Source organism: Haliaeetus leucocephalus, unplaced genomic scaffold (assembly GCF_000737465.1).
Source record: "Haliaeetus leucocephalus isolate CR32 unplaced genomic scaffold, Haliaeetus_leucocephalus-4.0 Scaffold151, whole genome shotgun sequence".
NCBI classification, from domain to species: domain Eukaryota; kingdom Metazoa; phylum Chordata; class Aves; order Accipitriformes; family Accipitridae; genus Haliaeetus; species Haliaeetus leucocephalus.
The window spans coordinates 2109066-2127814 of NW_010972587.1; the positions used below are offsets into that span (position 1 = coordinate 2109066).

At 41.9% G+C, this 18749-nt stretch overlaps 1 protein-coding gene across 3 annotated transcripts; it reads left to right on the forward strand.

Annotated features, from left to right (window-relative positions):
• Positions 1-6: 6 nt before the first annotated feature.
• SLC35E3 (solute carrier family 35, member E3) lies at positions 7-6328 on the forward strand. Of its 3 annotated transcripts, XR_774004.1 has the most exons (6): positions 7-427; positions 600-710; positions 2273-2431; positions 3378-3460; positions 3928-4537; positions 4979-6328. XR_774004.1 is itself a non-coding variant. In XM_010561753.1 (5 exons), exons 1-5 carry the CDS (start codon positions 38-40, stop codon positions 4112-4114), a joined length of 930 nt encoding a protein of 309 aa, XP_010560055.1. In that variant the 5' UTR covers positions 7-37; the 3' UTR covers positions 4115-6328. The 3 variants fall into 3 exon arrangements, 2 of the variants coding, with proteins under 2 accessions (XP_010560055.1, XP_010560056.1); XM_010561753.1 differs by having other exon boundaries at positions 3928-6328; XM_010561754.1 differs by lacking the exon at positions 2273-2431 and having other exon boundaries at positions 3928-6328.
• Positions 6329-18749: the final 12421 nt, after the last annotated feature.

Here is an 18749-nt window from a genome sequence, read left to right on the forward strand (position 1 = left end):
CTGCCTCAGCCGCTGCTGCCCGGCCCGGCGGGACGCCATGGGCTGGATGCCGGCGCAGGGTCGTCTGGCGGCGGGACTGCTGGTGAATCTGGCGGCTTCCATCTGCATCGTTTTCCTGAACAAGTGGCTGTACGTGCGGCTGGGTTTCCCCAACCTCAGCCTCACCCTGGTCCACTTCGCCATCACCTGGCTCGGCCTTTACCTGTGCCAGGCTCTCGGCGCCTTCTCCCCCAAGAGCCTCCAACCCTCCCAGGTGCTGCCGTTGGCCCTCAGCTTCTGCGGCTTCGTCGTCTTCACCAACCTCTCCCTCCAGAGCAACACCATCGGCACCTACCAGCTGGCTAAGGCCATGACCACGCCGGTCATCGTGGTCATCCAGAGCCTGGCTTACGGAAAGACCTTCCCTCTCCGTATCAAGCTCACCCTGGTGAGGAGGCGGCTGAGGGGAGCGGGGAGGGGCGGCCGCCCCCCCGGGGGGGGGGGGGGGGGGGGGGGGGGGGGGCGCGCGGGGTTCCCTCCCTCCCTCCCTCCGCCCGCCCTGAGGCGACGCCTCAGAGAGGAGCCCGGTCCGAACCCCGCGCCCTTTTCCCTCTCCACAGGTCCCCATCACGCTGGGCGTCTTCCTCAACTCCTACTACGACGTGAAATTCAACGTCCTCGGGATGGCGTTCGCCACCTTGGGCGTCCTGGTGACCTCCCTCTACCAAGTGGTGGGTAATGGCGGGAAGGGGGTGTGTGGGGGGGGAGATGGCGGTGTTTGGTCTTGGAGCGGCTGCCTCTCGGTTGAATCGCCTTTAAAGAGCGCTCTGCCTTCCAGGAAAGCCTCCACGCGCCGTTATTTATTTTAAGCAAAACCGCAAAACAAACTGTGATAATCCGCCGCAGCCCCTGGTACGCTGTTTAAGGAATTGATCGTCCTTGCTGCTAAAAGCCGGGCTGTCATCTTTCACGTGGTGGTGAGCGTACTTTCAAAGGGTGAAGATGGCTTTATCGGTAAAACGCCGGTTTTCTAGAGAGCACAGCTGTTCTCCTTGCGGAAGCAAGTGCCTTGCATTTGAGCCTTTCCCTAGAAAGGACGTTTGCCAGTCCTTCAGTTACTCCCATGGTTTATCCTTGAGCTGTTGACATTTTGTCAGCATCCTTCTTCAATTTCAACTATACACAGTTTTTATAGAGGGTGCATTAACACATATGCACAGTATAACCTTTGTGGCTGATTATGGTTGAAAAAACACGTATCCAAGGACTGCCTTCGCCCTTTCTGTGTAACATTGTACTAACAGCTCACGACCAGTTCATTATCGGCCATAGCTGTAAAAGCCTCCTAAATTAGAGTCCCCGGTCATGTTGATGTGATAGTCATCATCAACTTAACCGTGCATTTCTTTGTAACGGGCGTACTGCGCCTCCTGAAGAGGTGAGGCTCTTTGACCTGTAGTGTGCGAGACCATAAATAATTGTCTCTTGTCCTGTTTTGCGGCAGGAGGAGGAGAGAGGTGCTGCATAATAACTTTAAGTGACGATGTGCGTACTGGAAAAATGGTACCTGAGTGAAATTTTTCTGTGACTTCTTTTAAAAGAACTTAGCAAGTTTACATGCTGGAATCCGTGTTACCAATTAATGTGATTTATGAAGTATTAAAGTAAATGTCATTCTTCAGTACAATATAAAGGTGCATCTTTTTGGCTTTAACATCTGTCTTCATAACTAGATAACTAATGTTGTCTCTTAAAGGATGCTACATTGACAATCCAAGTTATAGTCAATATTGAAATCTAGTAGATTCACAGTAAACTGGCAAAAGACAAACGTTGACTGGTTTTGTTAGCTTGTGTGTGGAGCAAAAGGAGAAGGGAGCAAAAGCAGATCTCTGCTTAGACAAAGGTGCTTGGCTCCATCATAGACAGGATCTGGACTTTGTCTTGAGAATAGAAGGCAGCTGGCATTTTCTTCCCAGCTCTGCTACTTTTTTCTTTTTCTTCAACTATGATACTTTACCCCCAGGCAATGGGAAAAGGAAGGTTTAGGCACTCAGGCATTTTTCACTGCCCCTGCATATGATTTTCTCCTCACATGCCTTGTGTGCCTGCAAGAGACAAACACATGTGCCTTCGGTTAGGCAAAGGTAGAAGATGATGCTCAACAATCTGTTACGTAGTATTGTCCACACGAGACTCCCTTTGTGTTAGTAGCCAGTTTGCTTTTGCTCAAGTTTTCAATTTATGGGTTTTTTTTTTCCTTGTGCGTAACAGCTTTCTCTTTTGGTTTTAGTGGGTAGGAGCTAAACAACATGAGTTGCAGGTAAACTCTATGCAGTTGCTGTACTATCAGGCACCAATGTCCTCAGCTATGTTGTTGTTCATCATACCCTTCTTCGAGCCAGTCTTTGGAGAAGGGGGAATATTTGGGCCCTGGACGCTTTCTGCTGTGGTAAGGCTTTTATTGACTTTATTTAAATAAATATTCAGCATTGATGTAGTTGAATTTGATAGTAAGATCTGTTTCTTTGTGAAACAGATTTTTGTATAGTTATTGTCTAAGAGGAGATGAGAGGGGCATGTGCAAAAGAAAAAAAACCCTTGTTGTGTTTGCCCCTTTCCTCCTGGAGGAGTCTGTCTGTCAACTGGTTTACCTCCTTGTTTCTGTTTAGAGGGCATCTGAACAACAGGCAAATCTGACAAAATCCAGAAGATTCCCCTAGTGTATTAAATTAAAAATATGTAAGTGCCCAAGTTCCAGCTCTTACTGTCCACTCAGAAAAAGAGATAAGCATGCTCACTTTTGACACTCTCAACTCCTCTTCTGTGGAAGGATGCCAACATTGGTTATTCTCTAGGATTGCTAGTTTATTTTCAGCAAGGCTATAATTTCTGCCTTTATCCTTGGGTCCAAAAAAAAAAAGCCAGTGGCATATTCTTACCACTGCTGATTATGCCGCTCAGTAATGGGCCATTTCTCATAGCGCTACAGTTTATGAATGGGATAGCAAGTATTTGCAATAACAAAATCAGAATATTTTTCCAAAATAGTTTTTGTTGTGACCGTAAATAAGACTTTGTCTCAAAGGTAAAGAATACAACCTCTATGTGTATGAGTAGCCCAGTTTTCCAGATCACTCTCAAATGTTCACTAAGAGTAAAGGAGAAAAGGCTTTTGGTTATATGAGTATATATTTATGGACATCATACCCTGAGATACTTACACACACCACTAGTGCCTGTACTGATTTGAAGCTGTTTCTATTTTTGTTCTCTCTATGGTTTTTTTGGCTGATATTTTGCATTTGGAAGTAAAGGAAACTAAATGAATAACCTGGAATATATCTACAAATGGCCAAAAGTGTGTCAGATTACTGACTGTGTCCATTAATCCACAGATAATGGTACTGCTGTCTGGAATAATAGCCTTTATGGTAAACTTGTCCATTTACTGGATCATTGGAAATACATCACCTGTCACGTATCCTTTGTACCATTAGTTGTTTCTCCTGTTTCCAGATGAATTATATTAGCATTCATTTGGGCTGATTTACTGTGGGAAAACTGTTTGGTAACCTGCCTGCTTTATCTTAAATGATGAAGCTGGAAAAGCATGTTCATGTTTTAGTGTATTTTGTTTCTTTGTTCGGGGTTCGTATAGGTAATGGCGGTTAACTTACTGATGTGACTGTCATACTTACAAAGAATATTTACCCACACTTCAGCTACCTTGAGGAAGTGTTGGCATGTCAGTTTGTAGTGTACGATGGGTGAAAGGCTTTAGGTGGAGGTTAATTGTCATAGCTGCATAGGTGGGGGAAAGTTGCATGAGTTGAAGTCAGTGTGACATACCGTTGCATGCGTTGGATGTAATTAATGAAGTTGCCAAGTGTTTCTCTTTACAAAAAATAATACTGATATTTGCTGTTATCCTTAACAGATGTCTAGGTATAACATGTTTGGACATTTCAAGTTCTGCATCACCCTCCTGGGAGGGTGCCTCTTATTTAAGGATCCACTGTCTGTTAATCAAGGCCTTGGGATTCTGTGCACATTGTTGGGCATTTTAGCTTACACCCACTTCAAGCTTAGCGAGCAGGAAAGCAATAAGAGTAAATTGGTTCAGCGTCCATAAAGCAAGGGTTTCTGGAGATTAATAATATTGTGAAGGAAAACAAGTATTTAAATATGCATTGATTCTAGAATGCACAAAATTGCCCCGTTCATTTAGATCTATGGTTTTAGTTTAACCGCCAGGATCATTATTCTGTAACTAAACCAAACGAACTGAATTATGTAAAATGCTGGGGTTTTGCCATCTCAGTCCGTCCTCTCATTTCCATTAAATTTAAATGGTAACTTAAAAGAGAAAAAGGCACACTTCAAATTGCTGCGGAAATTGTACTGAAGTAATTATATTTTTGGCATACCAAATGAGGTCATGATGGCTACAGTTACAATACAGAGAGAGAGAGAAAGAAAAGGAATCCTGTCTTTGTGATCATGCCAGTATTGCTGTTGTGAAGAAACTTGGAGGCACTTTTATGCAGATGTTCTGGTATGTAGTGATAACTTCCTCCTTTTTGTCTGGTGAACGATGAAGAGGAAACATACTTTGTTCAGTAGTTTTAAAAAGGGCCGCCAAGCTCATTGCTATTTCTTGTATGCCTTCTTATGTATGTTTGGCTTCAACACATTGACAGTTTTTGGCTGAAGAAAGTAGGTAAAGTTACAGGTGGAGAGAGACTAGAGGAGACATTGGAAAACTTGAAGCCGCAGGCCAAGCTATAGAAAAGTAGGAGATCAGATCCAAACAGTTCATCTTAAATTTTTCTTTTGGTCTATCAGGACATTAATGAAGTCATTCATGTTTTAGAAAATCCTGTTACTGCTTTATAATTTTCTCTATGCCAAAACCAAGGCTTTACATGAGATCTTGTAAATACTTGTGAGCCTAATAAAATCTCTGATTTCGTGGTAATAACCAAATATTTTGCAGCCCTTGCACACAGACACCCATGCTAAAAATATTTTTGGAGAAATCTTTGGAAAGGTCACCATCTGTATTGGACATGAAGGATGCCCGGTTCTCTCTGCTGCTGAAGCCCCACCTCCCTCACTCCCGCACCTTTCCCCAAGAGTTACTTTTGCTGGGATCTGCAGATTTGTCTGTTGTCATTGTTTTGGGGGGAGGCCCGGGGGCTGTCTGGGCAGCGCTGGCTAGGTAGCGTTTCCTCAACAGGCAGTCCTCGGAAAGGTATCAGAGTGACTGAAGAGTGCGAGGTGAGACCTGCTTCTGCTCTAATTCAGGAATGCTTTGAAAATTATTTTATGACAGTATCAAGCACCGATTTTGACAACATGGAAGGAAGAAGTTGAGTGCTGTTCTATTTAAAAAAAGAAAGAGAAAATAACTGCTTTCAGTAAATCTGGTGAGAACATATGTTCACTAGATTTGCAGGGTTAGAATTTATTTGCAGTATCTTAATCCTTACATTTTGGGGTTCGTTTTAGCTTCATCTACCTCTAGCAGATTTAAAGAGGGGAATTATGTGAACAAAAACAGGTATTTAAGTTTCAGAACTGCCAACGGAAATTATATTTAGTTCCTCTAAGCTTTTTACAATATAGGTAACAAGTCTTTGTGTAGGAAACAATGCAGATCTTCTCAAGCTTGTAAATTATTTATTCTGTTACAGAGTTCTTGATTTAAGAAAAAGTTATTTCTCTGTGTAACCTAAGTTTACACCATAACACTCTATATCATTTCAGAGTTAGAAATACCTGAGTAATTTTACATCTTTACCAACTGTGTCTTAGACATTGTACTGGTTCAAGGATAATTTTTTGTATACGTTTTTATAAATCTATATAATTAGTTTAAAAATACAGCCTGGACTACTGAAAGATGTGTTCAGACAGTCAATCTCTGGATGCATATCCTTCAGTACATATGCTGAGAAAGCCATTTGCATTAATAATAATTTGTGCTGTGCACAAGTTCTTCTAAAATGTAGATAGACCACAAAGACACTTACAGTTATAAAACAACAACTGAATTAGAAGCCTGTATGACAACAATATTTGGGATGAGTCTGATGTAAATATATATGAAGTGGTAGAATGAACAAAACAACCATGTCTGAAAATACAAAAGACTCCTTAAGGAGAGGAGCGGATCTGCAAGAGAAGGTTAGCAGTATCATTAAAACAATACATTATAAATACAGTCTGTTGCTGGAATGTGTAAGTCGTGGAGGTCACTTAAGTGACGTGATTTTTTTTCATATGTTCAAGAACTCTCCTTTGAGATTTACCTGTTGTATCTTGCAAACAAAGTATGTTGAACTTTGTCACATGGTTCAAAATATTAAATCCAGGAGGCTTGTGTAATCATGGGATGAATAGATCTTTGTATGTATTGTTTCTATGGATACCGTGTGTAGGGTGGGAATAAATTTTTAATCACTTGACACCTGCTTATTGCAGGGGAGAACAGTTGTTCTTGTCTTTTTTCATCTTCTGCTTGAATTGTGTACACTTTGGGGGTCTAGGTGTGTATAAGACAAAATGGTGCCACTTGGATTTCTGTCTGTGTAAATATTTCAAGGAGTTTGCATGTTTTGGGACTGAATTTATGACACAAATGAGGGAAATTTTAAATCCCAAGGTAAAATTGGAGTCTTATAAAAATTACTGATACTTACCTGGTGGGAAACTTGCTTATTCTAGTTTTTACTACATCACTTTAATATGTTTTCCTGCTAATTATATGTATTTCATTCAGTTTTGGCTTTCCTGAAAGGGAAATCAGAGACTTGGCATCTTTAACAATATGTAGTCATCACCCTCTATTTGCCATCGCAATTGGAGCCGTACTGTACAAACCCTGGTGTTTGCTTTCTGCTTTTCATTTTACTTCATATTCTACATATGACTAAACCATGGTAGCAAGATGGACCTTGGTCTTTTTCTGCTACTGAGTGCTTTGCTGCTTATATTATCATTCTTTACTTTAAAAAGCTACCATTGATGTAGTTCCAGTGGAAAAGCTAGCATAGATACGAGGGTGGCATTTAAAAGTTAGAGCAGATCCAGATGCCTCTGATTAAAACGAGTGACTCGTGGTAAGTTATCTCTGCTAGCCTTGTCCCTGAAAACACTTTTAGAACAACATGCACGACGTTTTCTAATTTTCCCCAAATGAATAGGAAGTATGCCTTCACTTAAGCGATGCTCAGTTCAAAGCTTTGTGTTACCTTTAACGTTGGTAACTCAGTGTATCTGGTTTTGTATGACTTGCTAAGTTCTTGCAGGCTTTGGGGGCACTGTGCCAGAGGAGTTTTCCTGTTGATGGGTGAACAGCTACTCTCTCAGGCTTGAGGTTGAAGGAGGGTGGTTTGCTGCTGTTACATGTATGAAAAGGAGGTTTGTCTTGCAGGAAGTCTACCTTCAAGACAGAGCTGCAATTCAGCAGAAATGTATCCTCTCTCTGTTTCATTTCGTGAAATGAATGCCCAGTGATGGCCTCAGACTAAAGCAACATTAAAGCCCTGTTTGGGATACCCATAGATTTTTATTAAACTTTTTCTAAAATATTAGTGGTAGTCAATGCTGGTTTAAGTATTAAGGTAAAAATCCCATTTTTATAATGTCTTATATAATAGGAGCTTCAGAAGAGTGTTTTTATAACATTTTGGAGTACAGCTAATGTCTAACCCATGTCTAATTTGTCACATCTTCTGCAAAATCTATCAAAAGGTAATGATGGATTTCGTTAACTGCCTGTATGTATTTATACAGTTGGGCTGCTGAGAAGGGGCTTGCTCTTCAGCAATACTGTGCTACTAAACACTGGCATACTTTTAATGTATTTAGCAGTGATTTAGAAACGGCTAGCCTGAAATTGACCAGTGTGCTTAGGAAGGGAAAAAGAAGGCTCACTCTGAGAGATGAGAGAGCTTTTTATCTTCTTGTTTTTAACAACCATGAGGCTTGCAGTTTAAGGGAATTTGGAGAGCAAGCCTTAGTGTCTCTCACATCACCTTTCATAGTACGATTTTTCTCCCAAGATGTCTGTTTTGCTCCCAGTTGCGTAGCTGGTGTCTTACCTGGATTTTAAAAGAAGCAGAGTTTGGATTGCAGATTTGCAGGTGTTTGCTTGTGTTACGGGTTTTTTCCTCTTAAAATTTCACGTTAGCCATTCACAACTCAACTTCCCTCTTTAATGAGAAAACAAAAAAGAATGTTGAATAAATGAAAGGTAGACTGGGTATACAGTGAAGGTAGGTTTTGTTTTGCACAAGAATTTCACTCTTCTAACTGTGAAGATGCAGGTCTTTCTGTTGCTGTACTAACTAGGTAGATGCAGAAAAGCACCAGCTTTCTGCTCCATACAAATTCTTTCTCTTCCTGCTGATGCTCTCTCTCTGCTTACAGTCTCAGGCTTCCATTTGACAGCTCAGTTGCTGCAAAGATGATTGGGATGTCAGCCACAGAAGGTTAAGAACATGAAGTGAAAAACTATCAGCAGGAGCGCATATAGTCTCGGGTAATGAGAAATCCTATTCTAAGACACAGAGACATCTTGCCAAAAAGACCCATGCTAAGCAGCGGGGAGAGGTGTGGGTTTATCTCCAGGCAGGTATTGCAAAGAATGCAAGAGCTGAATTGTATGAATTCTTGCTGTGCTGCAGTAGTTGACAAATTTAGTCTAAGCTAGCTTTTAATAATATAAAAATTGAAAATAGAAATGCCATGCAAAAAAATAAATAGCTGGATTCAGACAGTATAAAATCTTTGCCAGACTAGTCCGCAGCGACGGTTAACCTTCCTGAGAGGAGGCAGCTATTGTTCCGCCTCCCCTTCGTTAGTGCTCCCAAAAGCTGCTCTGCTTTTTTCCAACTGTATCAGCTGGTCCAACAAAAACGCATCACCTCTCCCTACAGAGCTTGTCTCGCTGAAGTTACTGTTTCTGCTTTCATCTAACTGACTTGGATCGTGCTCCTATCTTCCTCCAGTAGCTGAAAGGTCTAACGGACCTTGGGGGTAGGACGTACTCCATCGCCTCGTGTAACTGCAGTGCCCTGTCAGCCCTGCTGTAGGGGATTCAACCCAGCCCAAAGGGTCATAGTTACAATCTGCAGTACAACAAGAACTAAAGAAAGGGGAAATGTGATCCCTTTTCTTTGTTTTAATTGCGAGGCAGTTACTAATCCTTTCAAACTTTAGTCTTTGTCATTTCCCTTTAGTAGGTGCATGAGAAAGCTCCCTTTCCTGTTTCAGTCTGCCCTTTCATATAAAGTATAATTATGCCATATTTTAGGGCATTCTGGACTCGAGGCAGAAATTGTATTCACTGCTCACATAAATATATTGAGCTCACCCGGTGTTGCTTTTTTTTTACCTAGGAACCCTTGACCGCCTTCCAATCCAGAAAAAAAAAATAATTGCTTAAAATACAGGAGGAGTCAGGTTAACGTGAATTAAGAGGTAATTTGCCTGCACAGGAGTTGCATGTGCCTTCCCAGCTGCGCTAATAGGCACAACATGCTGCCTTTATAATGGAAAGGCAGGAACAGACATGGACAGATTAAACATGAAAGTAAATTATGTCTTTAGAAGCAGGTAGTGGGGATGATCCAAAGGTTACTTGAAGATTAGCATTGGAAAGATACATTCTGATTTGTTAGTGGCTTCACTAGAATATGAACACAAGCCTTTTATTTGAAGGCACGTGGTTACATTTAAGGAGCTCCAAGAAGTCCAGCACCGCCATGTGGGTAACTAGCAGGCTAGCAGTGTGTCAGAAAAGAACAGGATTATTTTTAGAACCGTAGACAGCTGTGTCACATCCAGGAAGTGCAGGGAGGAGATCTCTGGTTGAAGCACAGCATAAGAATGTAATTCTTAATGACTTCAGCACAGAAATCAGTTGTATTTTTTACTTCCTTACAAAGCAGAAGCTGAGAAGCAAACTTGTTTAAAGGAGCTGTGTTCCAATCAGGCGAAGCACATGGAGTAATCACGGCTACCGGGACCACAGAACAGAGGTGGCTGTGATTTAAAAAAAAAAAAAGGAAAAAAAAAAAAAAGGAAAGAAAAAAGTGAGACAGTGAATTAAGAGACAACTGAGAGGAGTATATAGCACATATACATATAGGCAGGTTTTTAAATATAAGGTCTAAGTTTAGATGCTTAACTCCACAATTAGGCATCTGAATAGCAGGCCCAGATTTGTCAGTGTGAACTTCTTCCCGTTCAGTTGTACTTAACGGAGAATGGCATGTGCTCAGCATTTCCAGAAATGAAGCTGCATAGTTGACAAGTTTGACATTTTTTTTGGTCTCCTGTTTAACAAAGAAACAGTCCTTGTTCTGCTTCCTTACTCTGCCCATAATATTTTTAATCCTCCTTACTCTTTGGGGAAAAATAAACCATTTGCACACTTTTATTTTCTGTTGCTAACAGAAAATAACTGCTTCTGTTTAACTAACTAGAGGGACTGAATAGGTTTTGTTTTCCAATACACTGGAGTTGCGTATTAAAAGCTTTGATTAAGATCTTGTAATTCATCTACATGTGTGCATATTGATTCCACTCAGGTTTCTGTCTCTGAGCTGAATGTAAAAAGCCGCTTCTATTATACAGCATCAACTGTTGTGAAATAAAGCGCGTCTCTCCAAGGAGTGGAAAGGCAATCTTAAGGTCTTTCTGGGATTCAAAGTGGTTTACTTGTTAAATGCATTTCTTGTGGTGGTTAGTCAAAAACTGGTTTCCTATTTGTCAGTCCAGTTGAGAGGAGAAACCAATAGTGGTGGTCATACATCGTCCTTCAGGCAATTGTGATACATTTCTGAAAACACACAATTTCACTTAGCTCTGAGTGGTAAGATGATTCTTCTGATCAGGATTAACAATGTACCAATGTCTTTTAGCTAGTATCGTTCCCAAGAGACTCACTTCTTCAGCTTTTCTTCAGGTGCAGTTTGCATAAGACTTTGGTCTACAGGTAGAAAAAAAGAGGGAGGGAGATGTAGTAGATTTGTTTCCCAAACACAGCCCAAGCAAAACTTGCCCATAAAGGCTATTTTGATTCATGGATAGCTTTGCCTTTATCGGGGTGGACATGTAAACCTTAATTCTATACCCTTAAACCTACAGTCTCAGTGAGGTCCAGCCAACAGCAGAGTGGACGGACGCATGGGAGGCTGGCGCTGAGCTGGGGTTGCTCAGCACCCACAGTAAGTTGTTTTTGTGGAACTAGATGCAAGATTACAGAAGCAGCTGCACTTGGGTGTCATTCAAACCTTGTCTTGGATGCCAAAGAGAGAAATTAAAATACAGGTAGTTTGAAAATCAGAAACTTTGGGAAACTAGCGAATTTAGTGAAAGATGTGCTCTTGGCACACATTATATGAGATGGCAGAGTCAGCGGAACGGCATGTTGCTTCTTAGAGGCACGTGTCCTGCTCCTCCCCAGGAACACAGCTTGGATACTTGCTTCTGCCCCTTAGTCTGTGTGAACTGGGAGATTCATCCGACTCTGCTAGGCAGAACAGCCATGACTGGTTCAGACAGCAAGGTGATGCCTTACTGCACGTTTCGGAGCTGGGACGAGGGAGAAGAGTGACACGACACGGCTGGAAACAGGATTGAGGGAAGCGGGGCAGGGCGGGAGGCACCTCTTTCAGTCACACAGAAACAAAATAGCGAGAAAGCCCGATTTTCATGTACAGCTACCAAGCTCTCAGCCAGAAGCCCTCAGAGTTCCTCAGGCACTCCACAACATATTTATGTGCCTATAAGTGGTCTTGAAGTCTTTGGGAGACTGGCTGGCTCTGAGCCTTAGTGGCTCATTGCCTGCCTCTGCAGCCTCCCATGGACTGGCAACTCTCTGTTCTTGTCCCCTGTATAAAGGGAAGATCTGTGGAAGGTTTCTATGTCGGTCCTATTTTTCAGTGTGCTGTATTTAGCTGAACCAGTCTGTGCTACACCAGCTGTTTCTGCTTCCGTGAAGAGAGCTTTACTCATTTGAGAGCCTATAATAATTCACAGGGTGTCACACAAATCAGAAATCATTGGGATATTATTTTTAAAGGGTGGTTAATTTTCTAATCAGTTACTTGTCCCTGAGCAAGCCATGGTTTAAATATCTTGTAGTTAAGAATTCTCAGCATTTTTATTGAGTATAAAAGTAAGATAAGCAGTCCCCTGATCTCCGGAGTTTCCTTTTAAAAATGGATGTAAATCAATGCATACAAAGATATCTAAAGAAATTATTTTAGGATGTGACATCCTTATTGACTAATGGGGTTTAACATTTTGGGGCTAGGAATGACTGAAATGAAACAAACTTCTAGAAAGACTTTTCTGCAAAAGTGGCTTGACAGGATTGGGTTGTAGCAGAAGAAGCAGCCAGAGACCTTGGGCTCTAAAAATGCATTGCTTGCATTGAAAACTGGAAGCAAAACGTCATGAAAATGGAGAGCTGATATGCATATATAAAGCATAGATAAAACCATAAAGTTTCCTTAGTTTTACTGCAGTCATCTTTTTGGTCTTCCAGATAATAATTGTATGGCTGCACGGACCAAAAGGACTCTTAACTCTTATTCCATGTGCACACGCTGACAGCGATGTGAGACAGTACCGCTCCCCAGCTACTTGCGGCTTCTCCTCTTCCAGCGACAATCGTCCTTTCCCGTTGTTGTCCCACAAACGGAGTTCATTTACCCGGTGTGCAAGCCAATAACACACAGAGTCGAGGTATTTTCAAATTAATTTCATTGATGCACATGAATGGGTGCCTGTCTCAAGACAGCACACCCTTGTCTCAAAAATTCTCACATTTATACACTTAACTAATACATATTCATTGTTATTTTCCTTAATGATTGGTTCTTTCTTCTTCGCCTCTCATGTAAATTAGCATGCAGGCTCTGACTTCTTCCTTCATTGTCTTCTTTTGAGTAGGTGGTATCATTTGAGTAGGTGGTCAATGAGTCAGTGGTCCCAATCTCCCCCTGCAGGAATTACCTTTTACCTACTTCTTCCCTAATCCTCGCAGTTCCAAGCGGTTCTTCAAGGTTTATTGACCAGACCACAATCCATTACCTTTTCTGACATAAACATAAAGCCCCATTGTCTAGTAGTTAGTTCCTAAACCCTAAATCATGTCTAGTTATTGTTTCCCTATTTTAAATATTAACTCATGGGGGCTGTACACAGGACTTAGCAGCTCCCTGGTTATTTCAATCATATTATACATATTAATAGATAACACCATCTGTGTCAGCAAAGAGGAATGTGTGCCCATGTCGTGGTCTCCCTTGGATGCAATAATCTGAGTAACAGTTTAATGTGCCAGACTGTGAACTGAACCCACTGAGATGTGGGTAGTGATCCTTCTGACTTACTGTGTTGCAAGGGCAGTAACTTTTGCTAAGAAAGTACCGTCAACAGCAGAGGGAGTGATGTTTTGAGCTTGAGCAACTTTATTTGCTGGAGCTGTAATAACAACAGCAAATCATGCCTGCTAGTAGGCAAAGAAATACCAAGATCATAATTTTGGAACTGTGGGGAAAAAGCTTTGAGAGTGGTGGAATGACTATCCACAAGATGAAAGAGGGTCTCACTTCTCAGTCTTTTATGAAAAAGTTGCCACAGTAAAATGTGTGTATTTGCTATCACAAAGGAAATTCCCTTAATATCTGCACAAGTGGAATGCAAAATACACAGCTGAGACATGCTCTCTCCAGATGTCAAGGTGTACATTTCCAAAGAAGCTTTCACAGAAGAGAACAGGTTCAGCTTGAAGTACAGGGCAAATGAGCTATAAACCAGAATGGCCTGCAAATTACCATCAGAAGTGTCTTCATCAGTACAATCAACCCAACTCATCTTGCAAAGAAAGGGTTCAACTCCTTTGCAACACAGGAAAAAGCTGTCTGGGACTAGCTAAAGTGATTACGTACTCTTTACTTCTGCCTGAGTAACACCTGAGGGAAACTTCTGAGAATTTGGGTCCAGTTCTATCACAGGAGATACTGCAGGGGCTTATCAACCCAGATGACTGATACCACAGGTAATGGCAGGACATTCAAGGTGTGGTTAGATGATAAGGGAAAGACCACTGAATGGCTCCCTGCCTTCAGAAGGGGTTATTTCCCCATTTCCATCTCCAGTTCTTTGCTTCCAGCTGTGTGTTCCTGCTGCTTTCTTTATGATGTCTCGTGTTCATGTGACTGCATGATAAAGCAAGCTGACATACTAGCAGTAAACAGAAGTAAATATCCTGCTGTTGAATCAGCTAAATCTGTGGTCAAATGAGCCAAAGCCAACTCAAAAGAAATACTTGGCTGGGAATGCACAGCTCCTGGCAGGGCCATTGTTTCAATAGGGCATTAGATGGGCTCAGGACATTCTTTCAGTGAGAGATTTGATGGGCTCAGCTGCATCACCTAACCACCTAAACATGCAAGGTGGCTGAGTCAATCCGACATTACACTGCTTCCAAAAAAGGTCTCACCACCAGAGCTTGCAACCAGCAGTGAGGTGGTGTGCTCTGAAATCAGCCAAGCTTTCTGTAAGCTTCACCTTCAGTAGTGCTGCTGCTAAGCTAGCTGAAGCAGATCCCACCTTTTCCCCTGCCTACCTGTCTGCTACCATTCCAGTGATGTCCTGGCCCAGCCCCTGCGTAGCTACTGAGGACTACCTCTGGGAACTGATCTGCAGAAAAAAATGCATTATTTCTCAGGTGTGCCAGATCACTTTATCCACTTTATGCAATAGATGCACAAACATCTGTGCCAGTATAACAGAAGGGGCAGCAAGAGGATGGAAGAGGTGGATGGGAACAGATCTCTGTGAAGTAGCATGCCAACCAAAGAAATGCATGCTGAATCTTCACTATCTCACCATTAAACACAACCATTCTAGTGTGGCTGTGCAGCCGAGTAAGCCCCACAACTGATAGGTTTCTTTGAGCAGAGCAGGTATAGTAGATAATGTGGCTGATGAGGGATCAGGAGGAGGGTAAGGCAGGTCTAAGTCAATGATTCTCTGGAGCTTTACCTACATCCCATCCGGTAAGAAAAAGGAAATTAGATATTGTAGCATCTGCATTGAATGAGTTAAAGATCAGGATAGGCAATTATCTGCCAAAAGGGATGGTCTGTATTCTACCAGACTGTCTACAGTAGATAGTAGGAAAACCAAGCGTTCTCATGAATCATCTTGAAACACTGTATTTTAGCACAGAAAGCCAGAAGATCTGTGCTCTCAAATATCTCATGGCAGTGCATTTCTGAATATGTTTATGTGAGGCTTGTTTTGCTTATGTGAAGGAACTGCAGCCTGTCTCTTGACAGCCAAGTCGTGATGCAGCAATATCTTACAGACCCACAGTGGTGGATTTTGGGATTTTTCCCTTGTGAGTAATGCTACCGTGGTATAATTCTCTCAAGGTGTTCTACCATGCTGTGTGCCCTGCAGCCTTGGCTCATATCTGAAAAACATGGTGTTAAGATAAATAAGGTGGGTCAGAAGTCAAAGCCCAGTGCCTGCATATCTCTCCAGGTACACAAAGAACAGCAGAAGAAACTGCCAAGAAAAATGCACAGACTCAAAGCTACCACAGCTAAAAAGATTATTTTTAAACAACAGGGGTGGTCTAAACTAAGATGCTAAGATGGACCCAGTGAAACCAGCTGAATGAAGGAATGCCAAAAAGCCCATGCACTTGCTTTCTCTGGAGGCAAGAGATAACCAAGATATTAATACTTCAATGGAACCAAACAAAGCACAGACCAGTATTTTGCGTGGCTTCTTCATCTGCAGTCAGAGTTTAGTTTATGCCCTGCTTTTCCAGTGGCATCAGTGGGTTTGTGCAAGTTTTGTCCCTCTATTTCTAAGAGCCTTTCTTTGCGTGCTGTAGATGGAAAAAAAACTTTTCTCCACCAGATGGCACGATCAGCAACAAACCTTCACGGACAAGCCTCCTTACGGAGCCAGCATGGTCTAAGGCTAAAGGCTTGTAAACAGAGGTAATTAATGTCTGTCAGACCAGGGGAGGTGGCAGAAAAACAAGCTTAATGGTACATACATCCTTCAAAAATTCATATACCATTTGGAGTAATACTTTCTCTCTCTCTCTCCAAACCTTGGCTTCCTGATAAAGACTGTGGATGTCATCCTTATCTGTATTGCCAACCAGTACTTAGAAAGAGGTTTCAATTTGTAGGGCGGTTGGGGTGGGGGATTCCCCATGCTTTTCCTGTTTCATATTTAGTAAAAAAAAAAAAATTATTATGGTAATAAAAACAAGTCAGGGACAAAAACTACCTGCCTTGAACAAGTTTCTCTAGTGCAGCTGGACCCATCCGAATCCTCCTCAGGCTAAAACATGCCACGTAGTAGAAACCAGTACCAGCTGGCTTTCAGGTGGCAGCTATGAAGAACTAAAGCTCTAAAATAAGAAAGGCAGGGTATTAAATATATGGATACTAAAACACTTTAAAAAAAGGAGTAAACCCTCTTGCTATATGCTTCTTTATTGATCCAATTCTACAAACATTTTCACATGTAATTGCCAAAAATTAGGACATGTAAGAGTACTTGCAGAATAGTTTGCAAGGTCTTTGTATGAAACTATTTTTTTGTTTTTTCATATATGTCTAGAGAGTATATTTATTAAATATACCGTGGAAATATTAACAAAATCTGAAAAGCAGCAATGACATGGAGGGGAGAAGGAGACAAAGAATGTGTAAATACTGGGAGAAAAATACCATAGGGGACAAAGTGGAGAAATTCAGAGGTGAATGTAAAAAAAGAAGCTCAAGACAGTGCTGGTCGTCCCAACCAGTGTCTGGCACCTGAACTCCAGAATGCCAAAAATCCCACTTTCTTAGCATTTCTCACTGCAGCTGTGAGAGTGGAAAACATGTATGAGAGCTTTCCCCTTGATCTCTGTGACTGTCATGTTCCAGGGCCTTGGCACACAGCTTGGCACAAGCAGATGAATCATGAAGGCTGTTGCAGCAGAACTCCCTGCTGTATCTCCCTGGGTCACAGAACTCCTCCCAGGAACACCCAGCTATCTCCTTAGCCAGCTCTGCTCCCGAAAGTTGTCCAGGCCTTTGGAAGGGCCTGCGTGCTTGTGCTTAACCCCTTGCACCTCCTCTTACAGGTCTTCCACAGAAGGCTTTTCTCTATAGTAGATTGCCTTTGAAGGACAAATAATTTTTGCAGAGATCTTTAGATCTCCAAGATCTTTAGGGACATTTGCCTGTTCTGTTACAGCACAGAAATATTTCCTGCTTTGGTCTCCCTTGACAGTAGTAGTCCACTAATTCTGGGAGATGAGGTTTAGTCCCTACTTCCCCAGCCCTTTCTTGCCAGACATCTGAATAGGAAAAAAGAACTGTAAGATGAACTGTGAGTTGCTGCAGAATGGGAAATTGATACAACTGATGCACAGATGGAGCCTAAATGCTGAAGCTAAATAGCTGCTTTCCATGTTTTAGGTAGCCTTTCTGAGAGCAAGGGACAAACCTTCAGGATCAATGGAAGGAACAGGTCAAACAGGACCATTAAGAACATCAGTGAATAAACAGCTTTTATCACATCCTTAACATTCATTAATATGATTATGTCATATTGATAAGGTACTTTGGCAGTCCTGCCAGGTTACTGCCAATGGATAGCAAGATGACTAGTTACGTTCTTTGTGGAGGTGCAAGTACAGAAGAGCTACACATGTGGGCTGGAGGAAATAAATCACACAACCAGCCATAAATAAAAATGAAGGGTGCAAGTTCTGAGATATTTCAGAAATCTAAACCCTCCGATTCCAGCTACTGCTAGAAGAAGAAATCTGGGAAAAGATCACTCAAGATGAAAGTATAATGTGTGGCCCACTACAACTACATCATAAGTAGGCTTTCTGTATATGTCATATATAAATCTCCTTCCCTTTGGATCTTTTTTTAAATCAGAACACTAATATACCACTGGAAACATAATAAATAATTAAAAAAAACCAACTTCACTGCATATTCATTATGCTATGCAAACTTAAAAGATCACAAGACCATTGCTTCAAGGTGACTGCCCCTCTAGTATAGCCTGTTTTCTGTGTAAAGCTCAATATGCTTGAGATGCAAAGCACTGTCTCTCAGACTACTTTGCCAGCTAAGTAAAAGGAAAACTTCGTATAAGTTTGTAGCTGTCTGGGAGTCATTGGTGAATTTATTTTCTACTCCGCCAGCTTGTCGTTCTTCTGCATATATGCACTAGCTCTTGATCTAGAAAACCTGCCTTTTTCTTCTGTTTCTTTCCCATAAGAGAGTCTTTCTGTCAGACCAAATACAGCCACCATTTTGAAGCAGAAGGGCAAGAGGATTGAATAACCACTGTCTGGACATAAAGTTATGCAGTTGTCCTGGTTTCGTCTGGGATAGAGTTAATTTTCTTTCTAGTAGCCAGTACAGTGTTATGTTTTGGGTTCAGTATGAGAAGAATGTTGATAACACACTGATGTTTTCAGTTGTTGCTCAGCCGTGTTTATACCAAGTCAAGGGTTTTTCAGCTTCTCATGCCCAGCCAGCAAGACAGCTGGAGGGGCACAAGGAGTTGGGAGGGGACACAGCCAGGACAGCTGACCCCAACTGGCCACAGGGGTATTCCATACCATGTGATGTCATGCCCAGTATATAAACTGGGGGGGGGGGGGGGGGGGGTGGGCGCGGGGGGGGCGGTCGCGGGCC

Coding starts and splice junctions, on each gene's coding strand:
- SLC35E3 (XM_010561753.1), top strand. CDS start 38: ATGGGCTGGATGCCGGCGCAGGGTCGTCTGGCGGCGGGACTGCTGGTG. Junction 428..599: donor TCCGTATCAAGCTCACCCTG/GTGAGGAGGCGG, acceptor CCCTCTCCACAG/GTCCCCATCACGCTGGGCGT. Junction 2,432..3,377: donor CCTGGACGCTTTCTGCTGTG/GTAAGGCTTTTA, acceptor ATTAATCCACAG/ATAATGGTACTGCTGTCTGG.